Here is a 24,292-nt window from a genome sequence, read left to right on the forward strand (position 1 = left end):
AGGATCCCCGAGGGCAGAAGCCCCCAGGACCTACTTCTGAGCAGAGCCCAGCTCCCAACAGCTATAAACCTAATGCTTACTATCCAGACGTAATATTCCGGTTCGTCAACGCTTCTTAATATACTAATATAAGGTACCGAAGTATTATCCGTTTGCTAATAACAGATAAATCGGTTTAAAATACTTTACGGTTAACCCCTGTACGGCAAGCCATTTAAAATAACTAAATATCATTAAGTTGAGAGGCTGCAGAATATAAGAGATGTATAGCGGGAGGTAAAGGTGGATATTATTAATAAAGTATTGCTATATAAACTTATAATTCGTGTAGTTGTTGTAGCTGCTAGTATTAATACACGAAGCTCGTTTGGATCCGTAGGTCCCGTATGTAGGATAAAGACCTTCTTCTTGAGCTAGTGGAGGGCAATATTTGTATTGGTCCAGCCTTTCTTAATTACAGTAAGAACCTAGTCCTTAAAACTGCTCTTTTTGTACTGGAAACCATTGTTGTTAAAGGTATTTTTTTGCCTTCAAAGAGTACAATAGGGGGGGAGACATACCTCTGTTGCCGAGATATATTCGATAAACGAGATCCAGATCCTAGTACCAGGCTGTGTTTATTAAATAGTACGGATATTAATATTGCCGACCACTAGACTATTAGTACTGATACCCTTATAAAGCTGTATTCGTTTATATTCTAACGGCTGACTAGTTGTATCCGGTCAATAGCTGGAAGGTTAAAGTAACGGAACAATAGCCGGATAACCTTTGCTATAGCCCCTTTAATATAGGCCGAGTCAATTTTCCGAGGCCTCTAGGTCTTGAGAGGCAGATACCTGCGTACAAAGCGTTGTATCCAGCTAACGCCTCCGGATTCGTCAGATCCTCCGGTATATAGCAGTCGGCTAGCAAACTCCTAGAGTTATACGTAAGCCGGAGGGTAGCTAAGGGCTTATTAGTTTAGAGCCCAGAGTGCAAAACGTTCTTCTTGGACCGGACTAAGGGCCTCTAATATCTGGAAGGCTTTGTTTCGCGTAGTACGGAGGTTGTAGTACCGATTGTAGAGGGTAGATATTAGCATACTCAAGTCGAGGGCGATTTTACGTCAGCTGGACTGTCTAGCCGTTCCTACGCCTACCTATTAAATATTAAAAACCGAAACATACTTTATAAAGTTCTTAATTCCCTCTACATACAAAGCCGTATAAACACTATAACGAAGCTACGCCTTTTATATATATAGTTTTAATTATTTAACGCCTAGTCTATAGGAAATAAAAAGGCTGTATAGTAATCGACTTGTATACCTTAAACAAAGTTACTATACCGGACAAAGTACTTCCCTTTACTGTTATAAGCCGAGATTATTATTTGCTTACAAGGAAAGCGATATATAACTATAGTCGATACTACCAGCGTTTTCTACTAGTTTGGAGTCTATATACCATATCGCAACCGCTTTGCATTAATTAGCTCGTAAAGAGTAAAGTAACCGAAAGTGTACCTAATAGGCTACCGTATAAACTAACGTACGTATAGCGATATATCAACCGAATTCTTAAGGAATTTCGCGACTTCTACCGCTATTTTATCAATAATATTATAATCTTTTCCGTATAAAAGCCTTATAGCGACTAGCTTTCCCGAACTCTCTAAAAGCTTTAGAACAGTATTTCCGTACTACTTTAAGATTACGAAGCTACTCTAAAATAAAAGAGTAAGCCTTTAAACGTTAGTTGTAATAATAACTCAATTAAAAAAGGAACGCCGCAAAATGTATAAACTACTATACCTAAACCTATTCCAGGCCTACAGAGGAAGAGATCGCCGCCTTTAAAGCGCTATAAACTAAAATCTACAACGAACGAACTATTCTATACCACTTCGACCCTAATAAACTCATTCTCTTACAAATCGACGGCTATCTATAATAAAGCTTTAGGATAATAGCTTTCTGCTTCGCTAATGGATATCTTTCAATTCCAGGCACCTTTATTCGAGCTACCTAGGTTCGCTTCGTAATATTCTTAAGCCGTTCACTAAGCAAAACGGAAATACGTTATAGCCCCTTGAAAAAGAAAGTAGCTTTCTTAGCTTAGGCAGTTAAAACGCTAAAAACTCTTATATACTCTTCTAAATATCTAGGTATCGTTTTTATAAACTATTCATCTATACAAAGCAACGTCGAAAGTACCGTTCTTAATACCGGCCCTACGGATCACGTTAAACACAGCGTTATTAACTCCTCTATCTACCTTTTAAAATATAACTTAAAAGTATAATAGTAACCTTCTATTCAATTATAACTTCGTTCCTAATACTCTAAGCCGCTTAACTATCTATTATTAGTAATCCAGACTACTATGCTAATAGCAACGTTATACTCGACTTAATATAGTCCGCTTTTACTAAAGTACAAATAGATCCGGAACTTAATAAGTAATTTATAAAAGGCTACGAGCAGGATGTAAAATATAAGAAGATTATTAACGACCTATAGATATACTACGAACCCGAAGGCTGGGAAAGATACCACTGTTTTCTCGTACCCCGGCCTACCTTTTAAATTTACTAACGGCTTCCTCTACAACCTTCGACTCGATAGCTTACACGTCCCCTATATTCTGTACAGCCTTATAGAATACCTCCTAGCAATAGCTTACAATAAAACCGATTATTTGGGCGTGTTTAAACTACTTTACGACCTTTGTTATATCTGCTTTTCGAATACACCCTACTTTGTTAAAGGCTATATTTATTACTATCTGTCCTACAACTTAAATGCAACTGACCGGAACTCTTTGATAAATAACTGCTAACCTATTCGCCCGGTCGAAACGCCCCTTATACAAGTAATCGTTATCGATTACTTAGTTAGCCTTCTAATAGTCTGTATTAAAGAAACGCTATAGTAACATAAACGTTTTTTAAAACCTTTAATATGCTTCTTTCTATATCCTGCTGCTTTTCGAAGCGGATCCTCCTCATTCTAAGCTATTCGATCTATATTATTAGAGATTAGAAACTCATTTCAAGACGTTTGCTTTTATAATACGCGTAGAGAGTACTATAAGTTATTGTCTTTAATGGAGATTGTAAGTTTACCTCCTTCCTTTCAAAAGGAATATACTAATAACTACAGCTATTACCCGTACACTATTCGCTTTACGGAACGTAAGTATTAAATTATAATAATCGTAATAAAGTTCTTTGTCTTCGAGAACCCTATGTAAGATTAGACTAATACAGGTACACCTTTCTAATAGTATTTTAACAACGCTTATTTAACGCTTGGAGAACCATTACTCCAGCCTTCGGGAAGACGCTTAAACCAGTAGAGATTTAGCTATCGCTACCGTTAAGAGAAGATATAACACTAATCATCATTTAACCGAGTTCTAGCTAGGTAACAAAATCTTTCCACGACTTTATTACAGATATTACCTACCTAGGCGCCCCTTTTAAAAACGGTTAGAATAACGTTTAGGCCTCTTGCTTAGTAAACGTTATATCGGCCGACTAGTTTATAATCTAGAAGTCCCGGATTACTTTGGTAGCTTATCTCTCGCCTGCTCTTAAAGAAAATAACTCTCTTTTTAAAACCTTCCTTAGCTGGGACCTATTAAAGTAAGCTAATTAGGGGTAGCATCCTTAGGAGCTAAACTCAGCAAAAGCTATGAAGTTAAGGCTAGTGTAATTAATAGGGTTCTTAGCCGGGTAGGGCTTTTAAATAATATAGTCTCTATTAAAGCGAGTTATTTTAAGCTACTTCAGAAGCATTATTTACAATCAACTCGATACCCTGTAAAATTATACGCTCCCTCTCTAAAGTATAATTTCCTCTCTTCTTAATGCTTAAAAGATATCCGAAGATAGCCTACTATATTAACAACAAAGAACTGCGTATTGAATATACAATTAAATACTCGCCGCCGACCCAAAGCTAAGCCTTTGCTAAGCTGCTTTACTCTTCGAAATTAACTGTAGTACTCTCGCCAACTGCCGTTCTAATAAACACTAACTGTAAAAAACAGCCTATATAAGTCAACAACGTCTTTCGCCTACTAAAAACGTAATAGTAGTTAAAAGCGCATTATTAGCTTAATGCCTGGGGCTAGCCTATAACTATGAAAACTAATCGGAATGTTATATAACTTCTACCTATAAAAATAATAGTAGACCCTATAAACAACGTTAGTATTATATTTTCCTTTCCCTTTATCTAGACCTTTACGTAGGGCGAGTTTAAGCTCTAGATTAATCTTCGAGGGATATCTTCGACTATATCATAATAAAGTATTAGTTAAACTGTTCGAAACCGGCTACTAATATGCTAATATCCCCTATAAAGAAATCTATAATCTAGATAAAAAAGTGTATATGAAAAACGATAGGATAAGCTGAAAGAGTTTTATCCTTTAACGTAATATAAAATCCTCTATTATATAACTAAGTTACTAGGATTACATTTCTATTATCGAATACATCTTGTGACGAATCTCTCAGACCTATCTCTGAAAGGGTTCGCAGAAGGTATCTTGTTGTCTCAGGTCGTAGACTCGGTGAAGCCAAAAGGTTCACAACAATGCACAAGTGATTGTCTCAGCAGTAGGTGTAGTTAACTGCTTACTATGAATATTGGTTGCTTACTGGAGAACCTTCGACAGGTCCCCCAACGAGTGACTGACTAGCTAGTATATATACATGAAGGTCCTCCGACCTTATCTTCCCTTTGTGCCTTGGATCGTTAGGAACGTCCGCCGTTCCCGTCGTTCCTCGTCCTGGAACGATGCTCTCCCACGACGTTCCCTGGGAACGTCGTTGCCCGCCGTCGTTCCTCTTCTGATTGGCTGGCTAAACGATTGGCTGACGGGACGCCCCGCGTTCCGTCTGCAGCTCCCTGGCCGCCTAATGTGGTCAGTCCGTGACACATCTCCGTCGGTAGCTATTTTGTTTTATTCTTTATAATCTTCTAAAGTAAAGTAGTTTAGGTAAGATTGATCCCCGATAATATATTTATCGACTTGAAACCCGTTATCTACGCTTTCTTAAACAGCTAAACCGATAGTAAGATCGCTTTGGAGTAGATTTGCTACTTTAACCGCTATACTACGTCTCGGAAGCTATCGTAGTATCGCCCGTTTATTATTTATAGCTACTTTAACTCTTTATCACTTTAGTTCGCTCACTATTACGTTGATTACAATATTATATTTATTTAGCTTCCTCCTAATTCTATTTATACGCTTTAGCCTCTCGACGTCGGTATATTAGGCTCTTTAACAACCGAGTATAGGCGTCTAGTTAACAAAAGCGTTTTTATAAACACTATAAGAGTTTTAAACGCCTAATTTCTTGTCTATTATAATTAAACGAAGAAGACGATAAAGAAGAATATTATTAACGGTTAGCGTAGATAAGCTGATTACCCTTTATCCTGAAAAGGTTTACGTAACTATATACTTAGAACACCTAGATAAACGTTTAATAATACTGTTAATATAGTCGAATTTAAACGATTAATAAGTTCGCATTTCTAAAGCTATTGATCTCCTAAGTAAACGATTTATCTAAGAAGCTAATACTTCTCTATAATACTCTCGGGAGGAAGAAAATTACTTTCATTAAGGATATTTATAAAAGTTCTCAAGCCAATGATATCGCTTTTTAATACTTATTAATGATACTTGTTAATAACCAAAAGAATAATGAAAAGAAAAGTACAAAGCAGGTTAAAAAGGCTTGTCTTCTTACTATATAGGAGCAACGTTAAAAGAAGTTTAAGCGAAAACTATGTTTAGCTTAGAAGGCAGAAGAGAAGGAAGAGCGTACGGCTCGAAGTAAAGTAGTAAAGCTGATAAAGCTCGCTTTAAAGGAGTTGCGTAGGGTAATTAATTTATTTAATTAACTACATTACTTGTTTTCTTCCTAACCTCCAGCTTTATATTCGTTTTCCTGCGTATATATATTTAACTGTATATAGCTTTAAAATAGTATTGGTTTACTGCTCTTGGTTATTATAATGCCCTTTGGTTTTAGTATTCCTAGCTAGAGTGATAAGTAGGGATCGAGGGGTAACGTCTCCGACACAGAGTTTGCCAAGGCACAGAGTTCGCCAAGCCACCACAATCTCGCTTACAGGGGTCGAATCACCACCATTACCAGGACTATTACATCAACAACAACAACAACAAATACAAGATTTAAGGCTATTCACAAGCTAGTAATACATACAAATAGAAGAAAACGTAGTATTAAGGCAGCAGAATCAATCAAACAGCCTAAATCGCATCGGCATCTCCTTACGGAGGACCTCTTTAGTAAAGCGTACCCGGCTACGCTAGGCCTCCCGGTATTCCTTTACAATATATACTGCTTCCTCCTTAGCCTGGTCTTAATTCTTCTTTTCGCTAGTATCCTTTAGGGAGAGCAGTCGCGTATTATTAAAATGCTTCCTAGTCTTCTGTTTCTTAGCTACTAAGCGCTTAAGGACGAGCTTAGAATTCAGCGTATATATAATAACGTTATCAGCGTAGAGACTCTCGCAGTTTTACTTAATCTAAGCGACCTTGGACTTAACAGGGCTAATATAAATAAGGATTTAGTCTTAGAGTATATCGTTAATCCGGTTCTTCAGCGATAGCGTAGGAATTAGGAAGTTAGCGTACCGACTTTATAAGCGTAATTAACTGCGAGATGCCGGGCGTAACTAACTGCGAGATGCTAGGCGTAACTAACTGCGAGATACCGGGTGTAACTAACTATAAGATGCCGGGCGTAACTAATTGCGAGATGCCGAGCGTAGTATCGTAGTAAGGATCTTATTAAAGTTGTAGGGCAATAGCCCTACGCTACGCTAGACGCTAAGGATATTTTTCTTTATTACTTTACACCTAGCTTTAATATAGTATATAATAAACTAGGCTTTACTAATCCTTTCGGTACCTAAAAAGGTGCCTTTATTAACTAAACGCTAATATTTAGTTACTAAAGGACTAAAACAGCTTATATTAAAAGGCTAAAGCTTATAAATAGCGTAGGGAGGGAGGTAAAGAACTACGATATCGTAAGCAACGTAGAACTCGATAAACTCGGTTGAGGCGTAGCTAGTATAGCCGTCAAAGAGAAGAAAGCGGTATTTAAACAGTCGTCGGGGCGTAGTATAAAGATCGAAATGCTTAAACTACTCGATAGCAATTATTATCGGTCCAGCCGTTCAGAGAGGTATAGATAACTGCTTCTAGGTCGCTAGAACTATTATTAAGTATCTAACTTTACTAAAGTTTCTTCCCTTTAAAAATAATAAATAATAGAAGAAGATACCCGTTAATAAAAATATATTTAATAATAGAAACCTAGTCCTAGTTACTAGGTTAAATAATAAATGCTTCTATATTAGATCAAAGGATAATAACCTTCTAGCTTATCCTAATACCCTTTATATAACGCTTTTTATCTATATTATAAATATCGTTATCGGATATATTATAAAGAAGACGGATAGTCCAGAATAGGTTAAACTAATGCTTCGCTATATCGTAATTAAAAGCGTCTTTATAGTTCTAGTCTATAGTACGGACTCTTTGTATCTATAAATCTGGGTAGCGAGAAAGGAAATTCCTATACTAACGCTTGCCTAAAGGCTACGTATCTCCCTTAGAGAGGAGCAGCTACGTAGCAACGTTCTAAATAATAACGATAGTTATAAGCTAGCCCTAAGTATTTAGCTAGTAATAGGCTTTAACTACCGTTTCTTCTTTAGTAAACGAGAAGCGTTACTTATAGAAATAAGCAATTTTTACCGGTTAACGCTTATTCTTAAAACGGTTACGTAGAATAGTCCGAGAAACCTTAAAAAGCTTAGCAGCATTCAAGATAGAGAGAGATAGGTTAGCGCGCATCGCTTCAATTATATACTGTATATACAGCTCCTTCGTTGCAAGGTTGTCAGCTATTTCTGAAGCTGTTGATGCATTAGAAAGGAAGAAAAACGTACCTTAAAAGACGAATTTTAGTGTTGAAAGCTGTTGAATTGGTGGAAATAAAATGGCTTGTTTAGTCAAATTAGTATTGATTACTATTCCCAAAATGCTGGCGAACTCCTTGTCTTAGCAAAGACTATGCTGAAGACGTTAACTAAAAGCCCTGTCTAACTAAGAACCCTGTTAATTACGTTAATTTAGATTACAAATAGATATACAAAAAGCATATATACCTAGTTAAATAGAAAGGTTAGTCCGCGAAACACAATAGGTTCCTAACCCTACGGTATCTTGGGAACGCTCTACAGCTTCTAGAAAAATATTAGAAGTATTAAAAGGCCTTTGGCAAGGGCGATAAGAAGACTTAGAAGGCTACGTTAAGGACCTGTAAATCGCTGCCCAGAAATACTTACGGAAGGAACAAGAAAGACTACAAAAAGCGTGTTTATAGACTATATTTGCATTTTCCTGATTTAAAAGGTATAATATAGAACTATAAGGGTATCGTCTTTTCTCTTCTAGGCCCCGGATTTTAATACGAGGAGGAAAGGGGGTCTAGGGGCCAGAAAGTTACCTATAGCTGCATGACCTCTCTTTACGGCTGCAATGCTATAATTTAGAAAGGCTAGACTATTATAACTATTACCCTCTACTAGCTTAAGAAAGTCCTTACCCTACGTATAATACTTACAGATCTAAATAAGTTCTATCTATTAATAATAGACGGTTATAATAACTATAGATATTATAAGTTTATATAGTAATACTTTATTTATAATATCCACCTTCTGTACTACCTACTATATACCTCTTATATACTCTAGCTTCTTATATAAACGTTATTTAGTCCTTTTAAAAAGGGTGTTACTATAAAGAGCTTAACTAAACGGTATTGTAAACCGATTTATCAATTATTAGAAAACAGATAATACTTCGGTACCTTACATTAATATATAAAGAAGCATTAACAAGCAGAAGTACTAAGTTTAGATAACGAGTATTAGGTTTATAACTAGTCTATACTTCTTAACCTCCAATAAGCCCTATACCGCTAGAAAACTTAAATAGCCTCGCAAAAAATATATAAACTCTACAGCTATAAGATGCTTCTACAACCCAGTACTGTATTCTATCTATTTATTTAAGTTCTATAGTAGCTATCTTAACATTATAGAAAAGAATTAAAATATAGAAATGCTTAGGTAAAATAAAGTGCGACTTCAATAGGTTATCTATATATAGGCTGTTATTGTGTAAAATCTAGAAGGCCTTTAACGAAAAAAGACTTCTAGTTAGCTTACTTAAAGCAGGAGAACCAGGCACTGAATATTCGTATTAAGGCTATAGAGCTGACTAGAAGAAAGAAGGTACATCTGGATTTCAACAAGGTCTTTGCAAATATTAAACAAAACTATATAGCATTAGAGGAGGCTGGCCGAGCTTAGGAGAGTCCTGTTGAAAAGAACGATAGAGAAAGTACTTATTCCACTGCTTCCTGCATCGTAGTTGATTCGAGGAAGGTGTAAGCAGGTGATAGTAGTCGTAGTGGTGTATGGGTCGGCAGACGTTCCGAGGTGTCTCCAAAGTGGGTCGTTCCTTAAGTGGATAGGTTGACTTATAGCGCCTACGGTTACAAGACAGGATGGAATGGGGCGACCCGCGCAGCGAGCTGGTAGGAATAGGGTAGCTCTATTCCAATCATTATCAGACACCGTTCACTAGTCCTTGTTGGGTAGGAGGGGGGGTTCGTCATCTCCGCTCGGCGGCCAGGTAATATATCCCTTGTTCCAGGGAGAAGTTTTCCGTCAAAGACTGGCTGCCGCCCGTCATTCTGTCGCGTTCCCTGTGGATGGTTTCTCACTGGCAATCACCTGGTCTGCCTGGTTCCTTTCCTTTTTTTTCTCCTTTGCTATGCTGTCCAGGAAAGCTCGCCAATGACACAGAGTATGTATAAGCAACCACAGAATAATGCCACTAAACGGTAGAGAGCGCTCCAAGCTGTCAGCTCAGAGCAAGACACGATCACTGAAAGATCGCACTCAGACCTGTTGACAGCTGGTCGCAGCATTCAGGGAGATTGCTGATAAGCTCTCTTACAATTTTGTATACATATGTAGGGCATGGTATGATGGAGATAGGTCGGGTACATCTGGAGCGAGGATGCTCACGAGCAGTGTAGCATAGAAGGTATATAGCAAATTCTCAAAACCGCTCGGACTATATTATACTACAGTCGATACAATGTGCTACCCGCCGTCATTTAATACCGCTGTATGACGACGCCATCATTCTATGAATCATTGTCGGACAGCTTGAGATATAGTATGATTGCATTACCTATTCATCGTGATACAAGTCAAGCACAAGCCACGTCCAAGGCACTGATACTATTCATGCCAGTGCCCATGTTATATCCGAAGCATGGATGGAGACTTCGCGCCTTTTCGTAGATGCTCTGAATGTCCCTTGCCTAGCATGGAAATGAACATCGCTACAGCTCTTAATTAGATCTTGCTCTGAGCCTGGGGGACAAGAAGGCGTTCCAACCCCTGACGCATCTCGTCGCACATTCCCTTCGGATTGGGCCTCCCAGTCTCACGATCAACAAAAACCTGGACAAACTCCCCCACTGACTTCACAGCTGGCTGACCCTTCTCGAACAGGGCAATCTCATAGGTGACACTAGACTGGCCGATTCGATTCACCCGTAATGCCAGCTCGGCACAGGCCGGGAACGAGATGGATGAGAAGTAGTCGTTGTGGGAGTGCACAACCATTCCGTATTGGGGTGATGATGCGGGGCGGAGGCCACAGTTCTCGATCAGATAGGTGTTGATGACGGAGTCGTAAAGGAAGTTGTAGATGGAGTTGTTCATGTGGTTGTACATGTCATTGTCGGACCTGGTTTGCATGTGAGAAATGAGTGCTCCCCATCTCAAGCAATGAGGCGACGCCAACGTGGTTGCTTACCAGCGAGTGCGGTACTCCCGAATATACGGGTAGTCTGCCCGCGTTCTCTGCTTCAGCTGTTTGAGGTGCGCCATGTCATCGAGTGTGGCCGAGAGGACAGCGAAATGAAGCAGGGGAGTAGCTTAAAAGGGGGTTCGGCAGTGAGCGAGGGTATCCAAAATGTCAATCAGTGTCCTCGGGGAAAAGAGCCGACGGTGACCGAGACCTCGGCTTCCAACGCGATCGCCCTCCGCGCACCGCGCCCCAGCCTCCCTGTTTAAGCGCTAGCCTTAGTGTGGCTAACGGGAGGCTTGTGACCGGGGCCCATTGGATATGTTAGACACATCGAACGGATACCTGGAAAGCTTCCACGGGAAGTTCCATTACGGATTGTAACACCCGGAATTCACATCGAATGAACTTGCATCGCTAGTTATCCTGGCGAAGGATTGGAGGAACGGCTCGGCTGCCACTTCGCGCGCACCCAGGTTTCGTGCCTGGAAATGTGGGGCCCAAAAGCGGGGGGTAGAGCAGATGTGGGAGGATTTTGCCAGACTTGACCGCCCTTTTTTTTGAGGGGGGGGGGGGGGGGGGGGGGGGGGGGAGGACAAAAGCAGTCCCAGAACATCGAATGCAGTTGACAAGAGGAGACTGCCTGACACTGACGGATTCCCTTGGACATTGCCGGGTTTGTCTTCTATCATACTCGTTACGATCCTGGCTACATCAAGATCTCTAGCGGCACTTGCGTCTTTGTGCCGGGAAATGACTGTTTCCCTCGGCCGCGTCGCCACTGCGGGCGCATCACATCAGCCTTCGCAGAATGCCAACCCGGCCAGCACACAGCAACTAACGTCAACTACAGCGCCGTCAGAGCCCTCGCCACAACGATACTATTACAAAGATGGTCTGCGGCGTGTCGCCCCATACTTTTACACTTACAACACCTGGTGCAAGGAGCGATGGCGAGGTCGAGAGCTCATCGATGTCTTCCAAAGCGAATTCCGTGATCGGCCGATCGAATACTACCGCGAGGCAATGGTATCTGGCCAGGTCGCCGTCAACGGGAAGACGGTCGGTCCCCATTACGTCTTGAAGAACGGGGATCTCATATCTCACACGACCCATCGTCACGAGCCTCCTATCACAGCTGAGCCTATCGCGGTCATCCACGAGGACGACGACATGGTGGTCATCAACAAACCGTCAGGAGTGCCTGTACATCCCGCTGGGCGCTACCACTACAACTCGGTCGTCGAGATCATGAAGACAGAGCGAGGGCCGGATTTCGCTCCGCGGCCATGTAACAGGCTCGACAGGCTGACGAGCGGGATCATGTTCATTGCAAAGCACGCCAAGGCAGCCGAACAACTCGGTGTCCAAATCAAGCAACGAAGTGTCCGCAAAGAATACATTGCCCGTGTCGTCGGGAAGTTCCCGGATGGAGAAGTCGTCTGTGACCAGCCCATCCTCCAGATCTCGCCCAAACTCGGCCTGAACCGGGTCCGAGCAAACGGAAAGCCTGCACGCACCGTCTTTAAACGACTTGCTTACTACCCTCCCAACCGGACACCCAATGGGAATGGGCACCAGAGCGAAGATGCCACGAGAAGCGATACGATCACGGTGAATGGGAGCGACAACACTAGCCAGCTGTCAGGGAGCAACTGCGCGGGTAAAGGCTACTCGATCGTCCGGTGCCTTCCGGTGACGGGAAGGACTCACCAGATCAGGGTTCATCTGCAATTCTTGGGTCATCCGATCCAGAACGATCCCATCTACGCCAACCAGCGCGTTTGGGGTTTCGAGCTGGGCTACAACGACGCAGACGGGACTCAAAATAGCGACGAGGATGTCATCAGCCGTCTGTCCCGCATAGGAAAGGATCAGGTGGCCGAGGCAGTTGCCTATCATGATGCCATGGTGGACGAGTACTACAAAAAGAAGGCCGAGAAGATGTCTGGGGAGGTCTGCGATGTCTGTGGTACTCCACTTTACACCGATCCTGGAGACCAGGAGCTGTGCCTCTGGCTTCACAGCCTTCGCTACGAGGATGCAGATGGCGCTTGGAGCTACGTCAGTCCCCTTCCCGCCTGGGCGCTCCCGCCAGAGGGAACCAGCGGGCCGACGCAGGTCGGCAGCTTGGAGGAATTGGTGGATGCCGCAGGGACGTTCGAGGTCGATTCCGACTGAGACTCGTGGATACTCCCAGTTATGGCTCAGGAGCGTTGCGGTTCTCTCAAAGATGACGCGATACCACCCTTGCTGGATGGGCCGATGGAGAATGACACTGCGAATCACCTAATCTGTCTCCAGTTTTCTCTCGTGCATGATACTCATCACTTGCGCATAACAGGTTGCTTCATGCATGGTACATTGTTGTGCCTCCATTGACGGCTTTTCCACGGCGCTTGGGTGAGGATGCCCGCTTTTACCTTTTTATTTTCCATCCTTTCCTTTTCTTTTCTTCTCACACTTTCTTTTTTGGTGTGAAAGCCAAGCTTCACATGCCAACCATGATACTTCTCAGTCATTGATGATCATAGATGGCTACAGCTCACACTCACAGCATTATATCCGTGTATAAGATTCGGTGACGTTATTGATTCGTGACATGCCATCGCGGAGGATGGTACCTCGCAATGCAGCCTTGTCATATCTCCTAAATTTGGCGAGGGTGTCGCAATGACATGCCGCGGCTATGCGTTGGGGGCACCCCCTATGATATCGTCCTGCTTGGAGAATGGTTGTTGCGGCTGGCGCATCCTGAAGCCCATTGGCTAGTGCCTGGGGCTTACCTGGTATCATTGGAATTACGATGCATCTTCAGGCCAGGCACCGCGGAAAATATATTTGGTGTCGGAGGTCAACAGACTTAGGAAAAACCAGCGCTCCAGACTCGGAACCAGCCAAACTGGAGAAGGACGTCGATGGATTGTCGCCTCTTCCGGTGTCGCTGACGAGGGACTTTCTTGCCAGGGGTTCTTGCTGCAAGAGACCCTTTGCTCGAGACGACACGGCACAACGTGGCCAGGTAGTGAAGGCACACCGGCAAATCCCGTCATCATCCAATATTTGGGCAGTCACTCCGCTCGCCACACACCGGCTGGTATTCGGCCTTTTCGGTGAGGCGAAAGGAAGCCCCTATACAATAAAGCCTCCACACGACGATCTTCAAATAATGACATACCTACCTTGACAACACCATAAGAATCCAGTCCTCATACAATAGTTGTTCATATAAATCGTATTGTCGGGGGTTGTTTTGACTGACTGGACCAGGCGCAGATCCACATCTGAGCTGGCGAACACGCCGGCCTTCCGGGTACGGAGGTCTGGAACCGAAAGTGGGAACTTCGTACAACAATGAACCCGAACAGAATGATATAATACGGCCTGTACGAGATATTTAACGTATTATCATGTACAGGTCGGACTGTCTGGGGGGCATGGCGGCCCGAAATGCAGGTCCAGAATACCCCATGGGGCCGAGTGTGGTTGGTCCCTGCACGTGACGCGCCGGCTGTGCGGCCTTGGCCACCCCACCCGGCTTTTTACCTCGAATCCATGAAACCGGGCAACGTTAGTGTTGATCGCGGAGATTTGCCCGAGACCCAGGTGTTCCACTTTGGGAAGGCAGGTGGAGACAGAACGTGCCAGCCTTTCAGGTCGCCGATGCTCCTCCACCCTTCACTTGTTTCCTTGTGGTCGTATCCGCGCATGTCTGGCTGGGGCTCTGGTTCAATATCTCCTTGTATTTGTTATTGTATGCTCGGGTGTACGACCCTTCCTGATGGAGGCTCATATGGCCCTTGATGTATTGCACACCCACTGTTTATGGTCCCTTCTTCCCCCGGGCGCATGCATGTGTGCCGTCTACCGCCCCTGTGTCCGCGTTGCCCGAATGATCTGAAGGCCCTGAGGCCACTGCCATCTGGTCCAAGCTTCCTTTGGGGGCTGGTGGATGATCCAATGGTGCCCAGGGTCAGGTATTTGGGCATCTTCCCCCACACTACACCCAGTAGAGACGTTGCGACGTGCTCTCCACGGCGGTCTGCGAGCTCATGTCCACTCCCACGGGCACATACGACTAATCGGCAGCGATATGACAGCCTTTCCTGGCCATAATTACCGTTTCTCGGGTACTGTGGAGGTACCAAGTGGGCATCTAGTTCCATCTCGCCCAGGTGGCCTCGCCCCGCCTCTTTGCCACCCAATTCTCCTAGGGTGGAGGCAAGCCAACAAGGGTAGAGCATGCCGCCGCGTCTTATCCCCGTCCGAGATTCGCTACTTACCGTACTTTCCGCGGGTTCCCTCCGTGACAGGCATGCTCTTGCTGCGTAGCGCGATGTAGTGCGCAATGAAGCGCCGTTCTGGCGTTGCTCGATGTCGTCGATGTTGACACGCTCTGGCTTTACTAGACGAGGAACTAGGGAAGAGGGAAAGTGTGGAAACAAGCTCACCTCGTGGACCCCCCCAGCGGAGGGCTTACCGAGGAACAGCCGTGCAAATGCCGCGCGCCTAGCTCGGCTAGACCGGGATGCTCCTTGGCATCCGGTGGGTTGGGACAAGATAGACCCCTCCTCCTCCACGTATGGTCGGCCGGCGGGAGTTAAGGATATGGCTGTATAGGACGGTGAAAGGCGAGTGGCACATCCATATCACTAGCCTCGAGCATGGGATTTCCCTGGGCCGGGCCTGTAACCCATGTCCGAGCCTTTCTGAGATCTGAGGATATTAATGGTGTGAGGGGAGCCCTCCGTGGCGGCGACTTCGATCCGTGGAGTAACCGTTTAATCCATCCCGCTCCCATCACCAACCATCCCATCGTTGTTAAAACCAGACACGGGACCCGGTTTGGCTCGTCGACGACAGCAAAGGGCATGCAATAGAGGTTGCGTGGCTCCGACGACACCAAATCAGAGAAGAGGAAAGCCCTCGAAGGGAAACAAAGTCGAGGCGACGGCAACCATGTCATCAACGACAGCAACGACGACGACGACAACGACGACGGCAACACAAGCAAAAGCGCCCAAGGGCAAGGGAAAAGGTACGACAGGATCCGGCTGTTCTCCAGGTGTGATGTCTAGAAAGAGGCGTCGCTGACAGACACCAAAACAGGCGCCAGGCGTGTGAGCAACCTCTCGGAAGAGCAGAGGAACAAGAAACGGGAAAATGATCGGATAGCGCAGCAAAACATCAGACGCCGAAACAAAGAGTTGATCGAGAGGTTGCAGCGGGAGGTGGAACTCCTTCGGAAGCTTAAGCACGTGGACGTGACGGAAACCCTGTTGAAGCAGAACAAGATGCTGCAAGACGAAGTCCGTGCACTGAGGAGGGCATTCTACTCACAAACAGGGCGGGTGTATCCCGTTCCCGGTATGTTTTGAGCCTCCCCCCCTCAGCATCTTCCCCAATGGTCTCCAACTGACGCGGGACGTCCGTTCTCAGGTACCGACGTGGATGGGGTGTCACCGACCGAGTTCAGCGGTGACTACGTTGTTCAACAAAGCTTCAGCTCGCCATACATCGCAACCTCGAACCTCTACAGCCAGTGGCCCAGCAGCGTGGTTCCCGTCACCTCCACGGCCGCCGTCCACTCGGTAGCGTCAAGCCCGGGTGAGTCGGTTCAAGGCGACGACTTCACCCCCGGCTATGCCCACTCCAATCTACCGCCGATGGACGAGGCCGCCATGGCCGGCGCCACCACGTCGGGACAGGCGCTTGGGTCGGTCAAGGCGGAATACCGTGGTCTTGAAGGTGAGAACTTTTACCAGCCCTGGCCTGGAGGATCTCTCCACTGACTCCCCAGTCTCGTCCTCAGGAGCATCTTCGGCGAACAACTACCCTGGCGGCAACACCCAGCAACCCTCGCCTCCGTACCTGCACGAGCCTCCTTGGCCCTCGTACCCGAGCAGCGCGTACTACCCCCAGCCCACGGCCATTTAATACGATGGGAAGCCAAAGCACGGTGTCCCGGCAGTCTCCAGCCGGTTTAATCATGAGGGAGGGAGGAGGGGGGGGGGGGGAGAAGAGACGGGAGTTTTCTTCTAGGCGGTTGCCCTGGCACACTTGAGCAAAGAAAATGCCAGGCGACATGGGTTTTGATCAACGGAACACAAGCCCATGAGGTGTCGAGGAGCAGATCCGGCAACAGGTAGCCGATCTTGGGAACAACCAACGTTGGTCTGGTCCTGCCTTCAGCGTGGTGGGTGATGGGTACGGCGTCTAACTGGAAGGATAGGAACGGTACTTTCAAGGTTTCAGGCGTCAATGGAGTTAATGTAATATGGAGGGGGTGCGGTTGGGGATGGGCCATTGTGTGTCGAGGTTTTTAGATTGGCTTGGTTTACTTAGGAAAGTCACGCTGGGCTCAGGAGCAATTTCGAGCCGCACGATATTAATTTAACCGAGAATATCTTCATCTTCCACTTTAAAGGGGGAGTGATGCCTATGGATGGATGCTGTCGTTTTTTTTTTTTTTCCCTTGCTGCTGGAGTTGCCACTGCTGTACGCTGGGTTCGGCGGTCTTGTCTCCCAGAGCAATGGAGCAACGGGCCTATCTCTTTCCCGCATCCTTACGATGTCCCTGGGTCGCTTGACTGCTTGGTTCAGAGGGTTGGTGGTAATTGCGTGTCCGTCGTGATGACCATCACCAGACAACCGTTTAGCTTTTCAGCCCCCTCAAACTGCTGCCCACCTTCGGTCAGAAATTGCCGCATGGTGGTCGGAGGGCAGCCTTGCCGCAAAATCTCCTCACCTCACACAGAACAGGAGGGGAGACCGGCTTTGCAAACTTCCAGTGGCGGCCCAGAGGGGTGTTTGAACGTCGAGGGTATCCCCGGTTGTTGAGCAGCTACGCTGGCATCATGCTAGTAACACGGAGGGGCTGCTGGTGGCCCAGACACGGTACATGGCACAGTGTATGAAACGAGCTGGATACAGTGGTTAGATAGGGACGCCTGGGCTATGCGTGGGGATTTCCCGTGCTGGACCAGAAGGGCCGGGCTAGCTTGGCTGGTGATGTGGAGGAGCAGCCCTTTCCGGTCTCAGCCTGCCTTGACGCCCCGGGCCGCGCTCCTCTCTCTTGGACTTCGCACCTCCGCACCTGTCACGGATGAGCCGGCGCGGAGCTTCTCCCAGTCCACTACATGGCGAAAGGACCGATTGCACATCTCACAACTCTGGTGAGCATTCGCTAATCGGGTGATCGAAACATGAGATGAAGCGAAGGGGTCTGGAAAGCGTCAGAGGGATAACCGGAATGTTCCGGTCCACCATGATACCTCCGGCTGGGTCGGATAAGAGTTCGCCGCAAGAGGAGATTATCCGAGAGCCCTGAGAACCCGGTGCCGGGCCCGTGGTGTCTTGCAGCGTTTAGTTGGCTGGGTCGACTTGACATCCCCAAAGAGCGCTTCCTCTGCTGACCCCCTTGACCGCGCCTGATCACGCACCGAAGGATTCTGGGATGCGGTTCTCTGCTCATACAACCCCGATGGGATTGCCAGGGGCCAAGCATGAAGCGTCGTGGGATCTCTCAGTTCGGGTGTCTTGGAGTTGAGCTTGACGCAGGGGGGGGTGAGACGCGGGGATGGGGTAAGCCGTTGGAAGGAGGGACCATGCAGACCACACAGCTTTGGAACGCTGCCGCGACGCATTGTCGCACAACGTTCTGACAGTGGGCCGGATCATCCGATGCTGGATACAGTACAAAGAGGATGCCCCTCGAGATATTGGCTTGCTGCGGTGGGAACGGAGGTATATGTGGGGTCCAGGACACAGGGAACCTATCACGGCCGGGGTCAGCTGCGGCAGCAATTGCTATGGATGGGAGAGCTGAAACAAATAGATGGCCTCGAGAGAATGGCAATTGTGTAACGTCGAAGGGCTGAGGCCCGGTATTGGGATGAAGGGGTCTCAGCTTGGCGGAGAGAGCGGGAGGTGTTGAGGAGGGTACTTCATCCCAGTGCCAGGGCCATCGACCAGGAACACTCTTTATTAGACTGGGGAAATATAGGGAATAAACGCTGAGACACATGCGGTCAGGCACACAGACTTCTTTGCGTTGTTGAAACGGTTATGTTTGTGATGATGACGATGATGTTGTGATGTCGCCGTTGCCCAGCCCAGTCGAGCCGGGGGACGCGAGCCTCACGCCGATCAGTGGGTCGGCGCTGGGGCTGTCAGAGACACGTCGTATTTTGTACCATACGGTATCTTACGTAACGTATCCACGGTGGGACGGTCTCGGCGATTGCCGCTAGGTTGCCCGTCACCTCTTGGCCGATCGCCGCAAGCTCCGATTTTTAGCGATTTGCCTCGTCCCGGCCCGCACGGGATTCAGCCCTGATTCTCCGCCGCTAGCGTTCTCTTGCCCCGAACCTCCCGGGACCGGCCGGTTGTGGATGGTTCCATCGAGCGGTCTGTGCGTTCCGGCCAACTGCGCGCTGTGCCGCCACCGCCGAGACGGCCTCTCGCCGGCGTTCCTGCCTGAGTCCCCTGCCTGAGTTAAAGCATTGCCTTCAACCGGTGTTCCGAACCAACCATGCGTGGTGGTGGAGTCATCGAGGCGTTCATGCCCGCGTGTAAACTCATCATCCTCCACCTGCATGCAGTCATAATCACACTGGCGAAGTTGACGGGTTCACTACTGTGTTTTGATATGTGTCCGTGTACAGAGCCTTCTGTGCCCGGACTTAAGAATCGGCCTTTAGTGCAAAACGCCCCGGCCGCATTCGCTGAGCCTCTGCCTGTCCACCGCCATTTTTTTGGTGTCCTTGTTCTCCACTTAAGCAATGTCTTGACGATTCTCGCAAATGGCGCAATGGGACATCCCTCATCGCGTAACTCGCACCTTTGTAGCCAGGAGACAGGTGCAAGAAAGCTCTGGATCCCATTGGACCTGGTGACCACTGTTTGAGCTGCCTCTCCATCTCTAGTCTCGAGGGAGAAACCCGTTTTCGACCGCTGGCTTCCTCCACCAGGCGATCTTAGAAGCCAGCGAGGCTACAAAGGGGCAAATGTCCACACCAAATCCCCCATCAAGCTCAGAACATGATGCGCAAGGTTCCTCGGCGACCAACGAGGACCTAGCCAGCGAGAATGGCAGCCACAAGTCCAACCCCAGCACGGTCTCGTGGGGAGATCTTCCGCGTAAAGATCAGCTCCTCATCATCGCGCTGACCCGGCTGAGCGAACCACTGGTCCAGACATCGATTCAGTCTTACATGTTTTACCAGCTTCGGTGGTTTGATCCCAGCTTGCCCGACTCGGCCATCTCGAGCCAGGCTGGTATACTTCAGTGGGCTACCCTTCGTTGCTTTTCACGAGCTATTCGAGGCCCCTCGCTGACGATGCGATCAGTGCAAGTTTTACAGCCGCTCAATTCCTGACCGCCATGATGTGGGGGAGGATAGCCGACTCTAGCCACTTTGGCCGGAAAATGGTGTTGTTGATAGGCCTTGCAGGCACTCGTACGTCAGCGGCCGCTTTTTTGTGTTGCTTGTAGGGATCCAGGGTCTAACACCATTGCTGCAGTGTTATCGTGCATCGGGTTTGCCTTCTCGACCTCCTTTTGGCAGGCCCTGCTCTTCCGGTCCATAGGGGGGGTAACAAATGGGAATATCGGTGTGCTGAGGACCATGTAAGTTCTCGTTTCTCAGCTCGAAGCCTTCGCGTCCGAGGAAAGACAAGCTCATATCATGGACCACGCAGGATCAGCGAGACCGTCAGGGAGAAAAAGTACGCTAATTTTTCGGAGGGCCCGGCTCTTTGTGCTCTGGTCCACGGGTAAACGTGCTGACTGACACCTTGGGCCACAGGTACCAGTCCAGGGCGTTCCTGTTGCTTCCCATGACCTTCAACGTCGGCGTGATCATAGGTCCAGTTCTCGGCGGCGTCCTTTCAGACCCGGCTGGTAGTTATCCCGACCTCTTCGGCGACAACAAGTTACTTCAGCGTTTCCCCTACGCCGCCCCAAACCTTGTCTCTGCCTTCTTCTTGTTCTGTGCGATGCTTGGAGTGTGGCTCTTCTTGGAGGAGGTGAGTAACCCCTACCCAACCCCCCGGGGCGTTTGCTCCGTCCCACAAGGAAGGGGTTTTCTAACAAACCATCCAGACTCTCGATGCGAAGCTTGACAAGCGAGACAGGGGTCTGGAGCTTGGAAAAAAGCTGACAGCATGGCTCTGGAAAGGACATCGAGAAGGGTACATGCTTTTGCAAGACCAGGATACAACGGCCGACGAGCTTGATGGGACTCAACCCGATCAGGACCTTCATCAGACAAGGCCGGCACGCCCACCGCCACGATACACACGGCGGCTCCCGTTCCGACGCATCTTCACGCCCAACGTTACGGCAACTTTCGTCGCCAACTTCCTCCTGGCCTTCCACCTCGGCACCTTCAACTCACTCTGGTTCATCTTCCTCTCCACGCCTGTCGACGACCCGGCCGCGGACCTGCCATCGCGTACCCTCAACCAGGGCATACAACAAACCCCGTTTTCTTTCACCGGGGGTCTCGGCCTCCGGCCTCGGGAGGTAGGCCTCGCCATGGCCATCCTCGGCGCCATTGGCATCGGGCTCCAGCTTCTTGTCTACCCGACCCTCTCGGCTCGACTTGGCACCGTGGCTAGCTGGCGTCTCTTTCTGTTCTTCTTTCCCGTGGCTTACTTTTTGGTCCCCTACCTGAGCCTCGTCCCGTCTGCCAGCCCCGCCCCGCTCCCAAAGGATGGTGTCTGGGTCTGGCTTGCCCTTGTCAGCGTGCTATTTCTCCAGGTGCTTGGACGGACCTTTTCGTTGCCGGCACAGACGATTCTCGTCAACAATTGCACCCCTCACCCCAGCGTTCTGGGGACGGTGCATGGCATCGGGCAGAGTGTGAGCAGTTTTGCTAGGTCGGCCGGTCCCATCCTGGGCGGGTTCGTGTACGGATTTGGGCTTGACAAGGGAATCGTGGGCCTGGTCTTTTGGTGCCTAGCTGGAGTGGCTGTTTCAAACTTGGTGGCCAGTCTGTTTGTGAGGGAGGGCGATGGGCACGAGATATGGCTCGAGGGTGACCAGGAGGAGGACTAGGTGCCGAGGGTTTCTTGAAGCCACGAGGCTCGTGTGCCTCTTCTGATACATAATGGCGCGAAATATTTGCCAACAGGACATATCTTCGTATAGACGATGGAGTATGCCGCAGCCCCTTTGTTCTCGTATCCTCTGCCCTGACCCTTGGATGCCAGCACGCCCCAGGGCAGCTTAGGTCCTCTATAGAGCGGCGGATGGCACCAGATACCATTGTGTTGAAGAGGAAGAATGCACAAAAGCCGCAAGGGGTTGTTTCCCTCCCATGCTTCATGAACCTCACACTCAAGGAATAACCTCGGCATTGCGCGAACCTGCCGTATCGATCCATTCATGCTCAACCACTTGTCGAATCTCTGCATGAAACCACTGCGGGTCACAGGGGCATCCTTAGGGTGGCTGCAAATGTATATCCAACTGCATTCTCAGTCCATCATCGCACCAAGCACCCATATCCTACCTACTCCATCCTGGTCCCTTCCTGGCCCCAGCATCATTTATTGCTCCAGATGTCACTTAACCATACCAGCCGCCAGAGCGCCAGCAAGCCGTGGCGCTAGCCGAGTTTGTAGACGTGGTGTAGGTGGTTTGACTGGAGGAGGGTGTCAACAAGGTGTGCCAGGTTTAGTATCGGGTGGTAGGAACAACATACCCAACCCAGACGGTTGCCGGCAAGTGGCTGGTTAGGTAGATGATGTCTGTCACGGTCGCTGGCGTTCCATTCCGGCTGGTAACCGTGAGGGTCGTATCGCGGCCGGCCCCGGTGCAAACAGTCAATGGTGGCGGCGTGCTAGTGGGTCGTTAGGCGATATTACTACGTGACAGAGGGGAAGGAATCTGTAGTATCCACTTGAAACTTACCTAGTAGCCGTCGTTGTCCTCAGAACTAATTCCTCGTTAGCCTCGCGAACCAGATGATAAGTGGGGGGCTGGGAGACTCACCAAGTTCCGTCGTCGTCGTTCCCGGTACTGTGGTTGTCAGTGTGCTGGTGATTGTATAGGTTGCGGTGACAGTGGAGGTGACGGCAGCCACGGAAGCAGCGGGGGTCACTGCGGCAGCGGCAGCAGCAGGAGCACGAGCGGTGCCAAGGTTCACTATCGCATCCCTGGTCAGCGTTTCTGGCTGTGGTGGAGGGAGGGGGGCCATCTTTATTCCACAAACCTCCTGGCAAATAGCACGAGGCAGTTGCAGTGACCGTGGTTGTCCAGTAGGTGGTGATGGTTCCTGTGGTCACGGTCCTGACGGCAATCGAAGTAATGGTGGAAGTCGAGCCCGGCAGGTAAGTTGTGATGGTTCGCGTGGCACCAGCACAGGGGATGGTGGTAGTCCGGGGAGCGGCGATGATGGTCTGGGTTATGAGGACGGTACTTAAGACCGCTATGATGTATGTTAGCATATCCGACGAGCATTGCCCTACCCTTAAGGGGGGGTGGCTCTAGTTACTCTGTGCCCTTGCCGTGGTGGTGACTCCAACGACCACAGTCGGGGTTACCTTTGGGGGGGAGTTTAGCAGGTGTAGCGGGCAAGGAAGATGAGAAATAGCAAACGTACCGTCACCCACGTGGTCTGGGGCTGGCCGACCACGAGGTTAAGGGTCCGTTGGGTGGAGATCTGGTTGCCAGAGAAGACGATCCTCCAGCGCCCGGATCTCATGGCGGAGTAAGGGATGCCGCTGAAGAATTGTACGAGGGTTAGCTGGCGTGTCGGGTCACGGCATTCTAGAGAGGCACCTCGCAGTGACTGACCATGTCGACTTCACTTGGACCCCGTTAGGCTCGGTGGTAATCTCGGAGCAGGCGTAAAGGTTGTCATCCGGTCCCACCAGGATGGGCCGAATTGCTTCCCACGTGCATCCTGTGTTGTTTTCCAGTTTCAGCATGCGTTGCCTGAACCAGACGTGTTCGCTAAGGATGCCCGCAGAGTGAGCTGCGATCTTTACCTTGGAAGACGGTGGTGAAGGTGAAGTATTCATTGGATGTGACGTCGATGGAGTACGTGCCACCCGTGACGAAATCCACACCATAGCTGGTGCACGCCGCGCTGGCGCGCATCGCAAGGAGCGCGACCAGCAGCCACATGTAGCGAAGGCCGCTCTTGATCATGGTGGTCAATCTTGGAGGGCTCGGCGTGACCTGCTACGACACGGAGAGAAGAACAACGAACCGGGTTGTCCAGCCGCCTTATATACACAGCTATGCTCTCTTGACCCAGGGACCCGGTGACAGACATGGTCCTTCGCTTCCAATGTCGTCTTTTGGATCCCCATAAATTGGGCTACATTCCGTC

The 24,292-nt window shown here is 48.3% G+C and overlaps 5 protein-coding genes across 5 annotated transcripts; 3 read left to right on the plus strand and 2 right to left on the minus strand.

Annotated features, from left to right (window-relative positions):
- Positions 1-10,489: 10,489 nt before the first annotated feature.
- Positions 10,490-11,029, minus strand: VTJ83DRAFT_7417 (uncharacterized protein; the record flags this gene model as incomplete). The annotated part of the gene is made up of 2 exons (XM_071014237.1): positions 10,490-10,886; positions 10,956-11,029. The coding sequence occupies 2 exons, from the start codon at positions 11,027-11,029 to the stop codon at positions 10,490-10,492; spliced, it is 471 nt and encodes a 156-aa protein (XP_070863634.1).
- Positions 11,030-11,699: 670 nt separating this feature from the next.
- On the plus strand, positions 11,700-13,127 carry VTJ83DRAFT_7418 (uncharacterized protein; the record flags this gene model as incomplete). The annotated part of the gene is made up of 1 exon (XM_071014238.1): positions 11,700-13,127. The coding sequence occupies one exon, from the start codon at positions 11,700-11,702 to the stop codon at positions 13,125-13,127; it is 1,428 nt and encodes a 475-aa protein (XP_070863635.1).
- Positions 13,128-15,905: 2,778 nt separating this feature from the next.
- Positions 15,906-16,883, plus strand: VTJ83DRAFT_7419 (uncharacterized protein; the record flags this gene model as incomplete). The annotated part of the gene is made up of 4 exons (XM_071014239.1): positions 15,906-15,984; positions 16,056-16,313; positions 16,386-16,694; positions 16,747-16,883. 4 exons carry the CDS (start codon positions 15,906-15,908, stop codon positions 16,881-16,883), a joined length of 783 nt encoding a protein of 260 aa, XP_070863636.1.
- A 3,071-nt stretch (positions 16,884-19,954) lies between these two features.
- Positions 19,955-22,008, plus strand: VTJ83DRAFT_7420 (uncharacterized protein; the record flags this gene model as incomplete). The annotated part of the gene is made up of 6 exons (XM_071014241.1): positions 19,955-20,235; positions 20,298-20,407; positions 20,472-20,577; positions 20,649-20,675; positions 20,756-20,975; positions 21,052-22,008. The coding sequence occupies 6 exons, from the start codon at positions 19,955-19,957 to the stop codon at positions 22,006-22,008; spliced, it is 1,701 nt and encodes a 566-aa protein (XP_070863637.1).
- A 513-nt stretch (positions 22,009-22,521) lies between these two features.
- Positions 22,522-24,108, minus strand: VTJ83DRAFT_7421 (uncharacterized protein; the record flags this gene model as incomplete). Its single annotated transcript, XM_071014242.1, has 9 exons — positions 22,522-22,597; positions 22,658-22,795; positions 22,867-22,891; positions 22,948-23,100; positions 23,168-23,383; positions 23,450-23,498; positions 23,558-23,678; positions 23,752-23,860; positions 23,946-24,108. The coding sequence occupies 9 exons, from the start codon at positions 24,106-24,108 to the stop codon at positions 22,522-22,524; spliced, it is 1,050 nt and encodes a 349-aa protein (XP_070863638.1).
- Positions 24,109-24,292: the final 184 nt, after the last annotated feature.

Source organism: Remersonia thermophila, chromosome 7 (assembly GCF_042764415.1).
Source record: "Remersonia thermophila strain ATCC 22073 chromosome 7, whole genome shotgun sequence".
In the NCBI taxonomy this organism is placed as follows: domain Eukaryota; kingdom Fungi; phylum Ascomycota; class Sordariomycetes; order Sordariales; family Chaetomiaceae; genus Remersonia; species Remersonia thermophila.